Source organism: Plasmodium cynomolgi, chromosome 14 (genome assembly GCF_000321355.1).
Source record: "Plasmodium cynomolgi strain B DNA, chromosome 14, whole genome shotgun sequence".
Taxonomy (NCBI): Eukaryota; Apicomplexa; class Aconoidasida; order Haemosporida; family Plasmodiidae; genus Plasmodium; species Plasmodium cynomolgi.
In genome coordinates this window covers 2,615,495-2,623,180 of record NC_020407.1, presented here as the reverse complement: position 1 = coordinate 2,623,180, position 7,686 = coordinate 2,615,495, and the positions used below count along the sequence as shown (strand labels likewise).

The following is a 7,686-nucleotide window of genomic DNA, read 5'->3' as shown; positions in this document are numbered from 1 at the left end:
TTCCTTTTTCCCATTCCCTCCCAATGCCGCTCCGCGCCACCCCCCGCAGCAACTCGAAATAGAAGCGAAACAGAAAGTGGAGCAAAACCAAATGAGCAATGCCAAAATTTTATTAAAGAGGAAAAAATTGTACGAACAGGAAATAGAAAACATTTTAAATAATCGGCTAACCCTGGAAGACAACATGATCAATTTGGAGAACATGCATTTACACAAAATCGCAGTTAACGCCTTGTCTTATGCAGCCAGCACGCACAAAAAGCTGAACAGTGAAATGTACGTGTGGGTGCAGGCGCGTCAGCGGCTGCTTGGGTGGCTGCTTCGTCGGATGCTTGGGCGGCTGCTTCGTCGGATGCTTGGGCGGCTGCTTCGTCGGATGCTTGGGCGGCTGCTTCGTCGGATGCTTGGGCGGCTGCTTCGTCGGATGCTTGGGCGAAGGCGCATTGCCGTGAGACCTGCCCAAGTCTAGGCAAACCAAAGCATCACTCAGAGAAGGAAAAAACACCAGCCACCGCATTACGCAGGAAGAAATTATATTTCCTTTTTTCCACCTCGTTTTGTCCCCCTTTTTTTTTTTTGCAGAAATACGAAGAAGGTGGAGAAAATTATCGACACGATTCAAGAAAATAAGGACATCCAGGAGGAGATAAACCAGGCCCTCACCTTCAATCTGCTAAATAATGTGGACGATGTAATTGGCCATTCGTGAACGTTGCGTGGTGTTGTGTGGCGTGGCGCACAGATATTTTCCACACCGTTGAGAAGTTCTCCATGCGGTTGAGAAGTTCTCCATGTGATTGAGAAGTTCTCCATGCGGTTGAACACCTTTTCGCGTGGCTCCCCCCCCAACTGCTCAACGCCGAACTGCTGAGCGCCCAACTGACGCCTTTCCAAAATTGCCACCCCCGTAGGACGAAATCGACAAGGAGCTTGACCTACTGAAGGAACAAACCATGGAGGAAAAACTCAGTAACCCCCATTTGACGCGTCCTCTCTTAATTTAATTACCCTTTTTGATTGTTCAAATTTAGCTTATTTTTTTTTTTTTTTTTTTTTTTTTTCCCCCCCATCAGCATCCAAAGTTAACAAAATACCGGAGGTCCCCCGAGGTACACACACTGCAATTTCACAATCGTTTAGCTTCACGTTGTTCTAAGCATTTGAACATTTGGATGGTCATAAAATCGTTCGCGCCAATTTTTTACTTCCTACAGATAGTTACCCTTTGCATGTGAAGGCTAGCGAACAGCTAATCGATAAGACCACCGAGGAGGTAAGCGATCGATCAGCTAGCCAGCCGTGATACGTTAATGTGTGAACAGCTGTGCACGATATTTTTATTGGATGTTGCAAAAATGGGAATTCCCCCCCCTTCGCAGTCGGACGACGAAGAATTGAAGGAGCTAATAGGAGAAATGACATGAGGAAGGTGCGAAGTGGAAAGTGCGAAGTGGAAAGTGCGAAGTGGAAAGTGCGAAGTGGAAAGTGTGAAGTGGAAGATGCGAAGTGGAAGATGCGAAGTGGAAGATGCGAAGTGGAAAGTGTGAAGTGGAAAGTGGAAAGGGCATAGCATAAAGAGAATAGCGTAAAGAGGAAAGCATCAAGCGGAAAGCATAAAGAGGAAAGCATAAAGAGGATAGCTTAAAGAGGAACGCGTGAAGCGGAAAAATGGAACAAGCCGGCGCCCAACGGACGAAGCGGAACAAGCGGAGCAGTGCGCAACGTACACCCGCCGCCAGCCGCCCGCCGTTCCTACCACCTCGAGATGTTGACACCGGCCCCAGTGACGCAGAGTGGATCCCCACGTTATAACTCGCCGCGGCATCCCGTTTGCGTCCGTGTGTGCACGTATGGTTATTTTTATTTTCACAATTCTTACCACTACAGTTACAGTTACAGTTACAATTACAGTTACTATTTTATTTTATTTTTTTTTTTTATTTTATTTATTTTTTTTTTATTTTTTTTTTGTTTTGTTTAATTTCTTCATTTCAAATGAGATAATTTAATTTTTTTTTAAATTATACGAGAAGAGTAACACGTTTATGGACGCCTTTTTTATTTTTATTTTTTTAACCTCTCCACGTCGTCATTATTTTCTCTCCTCCACCTTTTTCGACGCGAATTAACTCGAACACCTCGAAGATACCAAGTGTTTCATTTGTTCCACAGTTTATATTTCCTTTTTAAGTTTTTGCGTTATGTCGTTTTGTCCAATGCGTCTAGCTGCGAAATGGGCCACACGCGAGCCACGGTATGCGCAACATCGGCATGCATGTGCACACGATGGGACAAAAAAAAAAAAAGGTACTAGCGGATCAGTGGATTACGAACCAATGGGTTACGAACCAATGGGTTACGAACCAACGGTTTACAAACCAACGGATTACAAACCAACGGATTACAAACCAACGGGTTACAAACCAACGGAGGAACGGCGCAGCAGGGGGACTTCCTCATCGGGGGGACTTCCCCATCGGGGGGACTGCCTCATCGGGGGGACTGCCTCACCGGGGGGGCGACCGGCCGGGGGACCGCCGAATTGCCCGCTCCACCTCGCAAATTTCTCGCTCGATTTCCTGCCGAAGGTCCTTGCACTCGTACTTCACGTGACGCATAAGATCGATGACATAGTTCAACACACATCTTAGCATCACCATTTCGTTGGCCTTAAAGTGGCGATGCAGTCTTCTAGCCCTATTAAAATCATCACATTTTAGCGCTTCCCTATATTTGCTCACCATCCTTTCGACTTTCCTCAAGTACGTACTCATACCTTTTTCAATTTTTTTATTTACTTCGCTACTCCTGTTTGTCACTTCAACCTGGTGCATGACTCTTTGCAGCAAGTTCAACATTTTTTTATTGTCCTTCACCATCTGTTTGTATTCTAACAGCACCGTTGCGGCGTCCTGATCAGCGGCGTGGGTTTTACTCTTCCTCGTTGTAATTGTATACTCGTCAGGGATGCTCAAATTGGGGATGGTCATTCCGTGTAAGGGGTTACTCCCTGGGGGGACCTCGCCAAAATTTACCTTTTCCCTGTCCACGCTTTCTTTTTTTTCCTTTTCCCTGTCCATGCTTTCTCTTTTTTCCTTTTCCCCTGACTGATTCCCTTCGATGCTTTTCACAAACTGGTCTATGATTTTTGTGGACTCACTCGAGCAGTTGCTGCTACCTCTCTGGTGACCTCTTCGATTCTTCCCCTGTAGAGTCCACCCTTGCAGATCAATCTTCATGCTCTTCCGTGGGGAAGTGATCCCAGAGAGGTTCCCCCCACAGGTGGAGAATTCCCCATCTGGATCCCCCCAACGTGGACCCAGTCCACCCTTCCAACCATTTTGGTGCATCTCCCGATACAACTTCTTTCCCCCCAAAAGTGAAGACCCTTCTGACTGGTACATTCCCCAAGCGGGTACACCTCGTCCGTGCATGTACTCACCAAAAATGGAGGAACAATGGAAGTCCGTACTTTTGAGAAATGCCTGCACACAATTCTGATATCCCCTTTCGTGGTACCCATCTCGATTCCATAAAAAGTTATGCTTCTTAAAATCTCCCTCATTTTCGTAATCCCTGCAAGGGGATATTTTCTTTTTATAGTTCCTCTCCTTGGGAGTGCTACCCCCTTTTTGGAGTTCGCGTGGATTTCCATTTATGGTACCTCCACCTTGAGTGCTCAGTGAGGAGATATTCACATAAAGTGGAGCCGTCCTGCATAGAACCCCAAAGTTATAATTCACGTGATGACTTTGTTTACGTCCTTTTTTTATGCCACTCATAAATTTATACATTTCTTTTTTTATGTTTTTTTTCTTCCTCTCGTATTTTTCCACTTGGTCTTTTATGTTCAATCTGTTTGTACTTTCTTCATTTTTTAGGAACGGGACTTTATCATCTACGTAACTGTGGCGAACATCCTGGTGCGAAGTCGGCTCCTTCATTTTGTGTGATTTGGCCAATGTGGAGAGTTCGGCACAGGAGAGAAGGCGTTTTGTTATTTTTTATCCTTTTATTTTATTCTTTTATTATTTATTTTTATTTTTATTTTTTTTTTTTTATTTCCTTTTTTTTATTATTTTTTATTATTCTTTTTTATTATTTTTCTGTGTCTGTGTGTGTGTTTTTCCCCCCTTTACACCTCTTATTTACACCCTTTAAAAGGTGGAAGTATCTGCTCTCTGTTCTGCCTTCTCTGTGTGCTAGCTACTCCTCCGAGGTGCTTCCAACCCTTGGCGCTTTCATGCGAAGGGGGATCCCTAGTACTGTCGTAAATTCGGGGCCTTCTTTTACCTTTCGCTGGTAGCCGCACTGCTTTGGGTGCAACTACGCCCCGGGGACACTTGTACATGGTGGATGAAGTCGTATAGGGGACTTCCCTATTCTTATTATTACTATTTTATTTTTTTTTCTATGATTAAAATGGTTACCCTTGTGAAGCAGCCATTCGACGAACCATTGTTTAGCAACAGAATGCCCACAAAATTTACAGCACACTCCAAACGCGCGTGCTTAGCTTGACCGTGTACCCTTCGCTCAGTTGAGTGCTCAGAGTGCACAGGGTCCCGCTAGCCGTGTCGTTGTAACCACCGTGGGGGGTACCCCCCAATTGTGTTACCCCCTTGGGGAAATCATTTTTTTTTTTTTTTTAAATAGCCTTCATTTCTTTATCCCGTAATTGTGTAAAATGATGCGAAATGTACAAATCCAAAATTTTCGCTTACCCAGAGAAGGAAAAAAAAAAATGAGGAGAGAGGTGTGCAGAATAAATCTAACCGCGCGGTGGTGTCACGGGTGGGGTGGACTAAATATATATTTTTTCTTTTACACCACGTTTCCCAAAATAGAGCCCTGCATTCGTTTTTTCCACTGCACCATCGCGCGTTCCTTTTTTCACCCCATATGAACAAGTCGCCCCAACCACAAAAAATGCGCCAACTCTGTCAATTCTGCCAATTCTGCAAATTCCACTTTTGCGAATTTTGTTCGCCATAAATTGGCACCCCTCGCACTTCAGGTTGGTTTCTGCGCAACTGGGAAAAAGTCCCTAAGCGGTAAATAATGCTTCTACCGCTACCGCTACAGTTACCTTTTCCTTTACTATTATTCTTACTGCTGCTGTTACTGTTGCTGTTTTTTTTTTTTTTTCTCCATTTGGTTAGTTCCTCACTTGGAAGTGGCATTCATTCCAGTCACCAATTTTAACCGCATCACAACTTGCGCAGCAACCCGTTTGTGACGCGCGACTCGTAGCAACCGGAATGCCTCCCTTTGGGGCGAACCTTGGAAGGGAGATTGGCTTTCCATTTACACGCTAGGGTTCATTCCCCATTATGAATGAACTAAATCGAACTGAGGAATAAAAAAGTACGTACTTGTGGGTGGTGGGGAGAGCAGGGCAGAACAGGGCAGGACAGGGCAGAACAGGACAGGACAGGGCAGAACAGGACAGGACAGGAGAATGGTGGAACTTGATTTTCAACTGAGGAGAAAAAAGAAAGATTGACTTAAGTGATGACGAAAAAAAAAAATTTACTTACAAAGTGGTAACCACCTTTGCGTGCAATTTAAAGGAACTTTTTCCTGATTTGTGAAGCAATTTGGGAAAGCCTCTTTTTTGAAGAAACGGCGTACTCGTAATTATTCTTGCCACCTAACAGACCGTTGCAACCCGTTCTGTTACGTTTAGAGGGACGAAGGAAGCCCCCCTAAATTGCGCTGTCTTCATTAGGTAAAAATAAATTCTTACATTTATTTCCAAATGAAGAAGCGCTATAATGCAGTTAAATGCATCCAAAATGGGATACGAGAAATTTTGCACAAAACACGTAGGATGAAAAAAAGGTGTTATAATAGGAGCTAGCCAAAGGGCTACACAAATTGGAAAAAAAAAAAAAAATTTTGCATGTTTTACCAGACATGGGAAGGATTATTTAGCCGTTTTAGCTTTTTTTTTTTTTTTTTTTTTGTGAAATTTGGAATGGCTAGTTGTCAGCTTCGTTTGCGCTACTTTTTGTCCACACTAATATTGCGTTGCAAAAATGAAAAAAAAAAATAAATAAAAATAGGTAAAATGGAATAAAAAAAAAAATAAAAATAAAATAAAATAAATAATTATACTGTAACACACTTAACCAAATGATAACACCCACTTTACATGTACTAACCTAACGCATATACCTCTACATCCATTCTCCTCTCCGTACCTAATAAAAAGATAGTTGGACAAACAAACCACTTCAGTTAATTCGTTTTTTATTTCATGTTTTCATTTCCATTCTGTTGCTACCCCCCTTTGTGACGCGAAGTACCCCCAACCTAGGCCGCACACACGACTTGTCTCTTCTTCCTCATCTTTCTACTAGACTGTGTCACACAAAATTTTTATAGCTTGTCCCATTTGGCAAAAAAATTTAATCCTAATTCCTTACACTTGGACAAAAATGGGACGCAAGAAATTTGACGACAACTACATATCGAAGGACCACATCAATGAGTTGTTAAATTCGCCAAACATAATTTATGAAAATCCGGACTTTTGGGACAACTCTATCTTCAACGCGAAACCGTCTCGTACGGACAGGCTTCTGTATCGAATAGAATACATGCGGGTAATTGGCGAGCATATGAGTAACATCATGGACGTGAGTTTGAAAGTTTTACACATATCCACTCCCCCCATGTGTGCGCATTAATCGTTATAAGCGTTTCCGTTGTTATCACTTTGTGTTGCCAGTGGGTCGTGTACTTCCTCCCACTTGCCGCGCTCTTCGCCTCACACCTTTCCTTGCGCATCCATTTTGCATTCTCTCTCTCACTTTTCCTACTTCTCCCATTTCGCCCATTTCGCAGGACGGGACAGCCATATACTACAAGCGGACGCTGGGGGACTTCAAGAAGTTCTTCTGTTGCTTCTAATATGAGAAGGATTTGGCAGCAGCTCGGGCGCAGAGGGCCCCGTGTCTGTTCGCCTCCTCGTCGGCCATGTCTCCTTTGAATTTTGGATTTTGAACTTTACGCTTTTAACTTTGCCTTTTTGTCGTTACACTTTGATCTTTCCATTTTTGCCTCTCCTATTTTTGCCTCTCCTATTTTTACCTCTCCTATTTTTACCTCTCCTATTTTTACCTCTCCTATTTTTACTTTATTTTATTTTATTTTATTTTTTTTGAACCCTCGCCGGCTGATCTAATTTCACACGGTGATGTCGTTCCCGAAAATGGCAGCGTGAACAACTTTTAGGAGTCATTTCCGCTCTATTTTCAAAATTTTTATTTTTTCCCGCCAATTTTTGTAAATTTTTTTTCGCCACACATTTTGGCAATCCCCCCCTGTACATGAAGAATTATTCTCCTCTTTTTATGTTGCGAAAAATTTCCACTTGAGTGGAAAAAGCGCACTGCCCTCTTCTCCCACGGGAGTTACATATATGCATACATCCATTCACATGTATTGTGTGCAACTTTTTTTTTTTTTTTTTTTTTTTTTCGTCTAACCTTAAAACCTCGCTTAGCGAATATTAAATGTAATTAAAAAAAAAGCTACTTTGGAGCAAAACTGTTTTTGCATAACTAGGGGGGCGCAGCATTATCCATGGTGAAAAAGGAGAAGAGGAAACTTCGCTCAGTTTTTTTAACAGCCTTTCTGACTGTTTGGCAGTGTGGGCCAAACCACGCAGGATGACAA

The 7,686-nt window shown here is 43.0% G+C and overlaps 3 protein-coding genes across 3 annotated transcripts; 2 read left to right on the top strand and 1 right to left on the bottom strand.

Annotated features, from left to right (window-relative positions):
• Positions 1 to 91: 91 nt before the first annotated feature.
• PCYB_146810 (vacuolar sorting protein SNF7) lies at positions 92 to 1,424 on the top strand (the record flags this gene model as incomplete). The annotated part of the gene is made up of 6 exons (XM_004225152.1): positions 92 to 276; positions 583 to 691; positions 912 to 969; positions 1,074 to 1,109; positions 1,215 to 1,273; positions 1,380 to 1,424. 6 exons carry the CDS (start codon positions 92 to 94, stop codon positions 1,422 to 1,424), a joined length of 492 nt encoding a protein of 163 aa, XP_004225200.1.
• Positions 1,425 to 2,199: 775 nt separating this feature from the next.
• PCYB_146800 (hypothetical protein) lies at positions 2,200 to 3,944 on the bottom strand (the record flags this gene model as incomplete). Its single annotated transcript, XM_004225151.1, has 2 exons — positions 2,200 to 2,226; positions 2,556 to 3,944. 2 exons carry the CDS (start codon positions 3,942 to 3,944, stop codon positions 2,200 to 2,202), a joined length of 1,416 nt encoding a protein of 471 aa, XP_004225199.1.
• A 2,184-nt stretch (positions 3,945 to 6,128) lies between these two features.
• On the top strand, positions 6,129 to 7,117 carry PCYB_146790 (hypothetical protein). Its single transcript, XM_004225150.1, has 2 exons — positions 6,129 to 6,611; positions 6,853 to 7,117. The coding sequence occupies exons 1-2, from the start codon at positions 6,444 to 6,446 to the stop codon at positions 6,916 to 6,918; spliced, it is 234 nt and encodes a 77-aa protein (XP_004225198.1). The 5' UTR covers positions 6,129 to 6,443; the 3' UTR covers positions 6,919 to 7,117.
• Positions 7,118 to 7,686: the final 569 nt, after the last annotated feature.

What these genes read in the sequence shown, in the direction of transcription:
- PCYB_146790 (XM_004225150.1), top strand. Translation starts at nt 6,444, where the DNA reads ATGGGACGCAAGAAATTTGACGACAACTACATATCGAAGGACCACATC. An exon ending in ATCGAATAGAATACATGCGG is followed by an intron (nt 6,612 to 6,852) that starts GTAATTGGCGAG and finishes CCCATTTCGCAG; the next exon opens with GACGGGACAGCCATATACTA.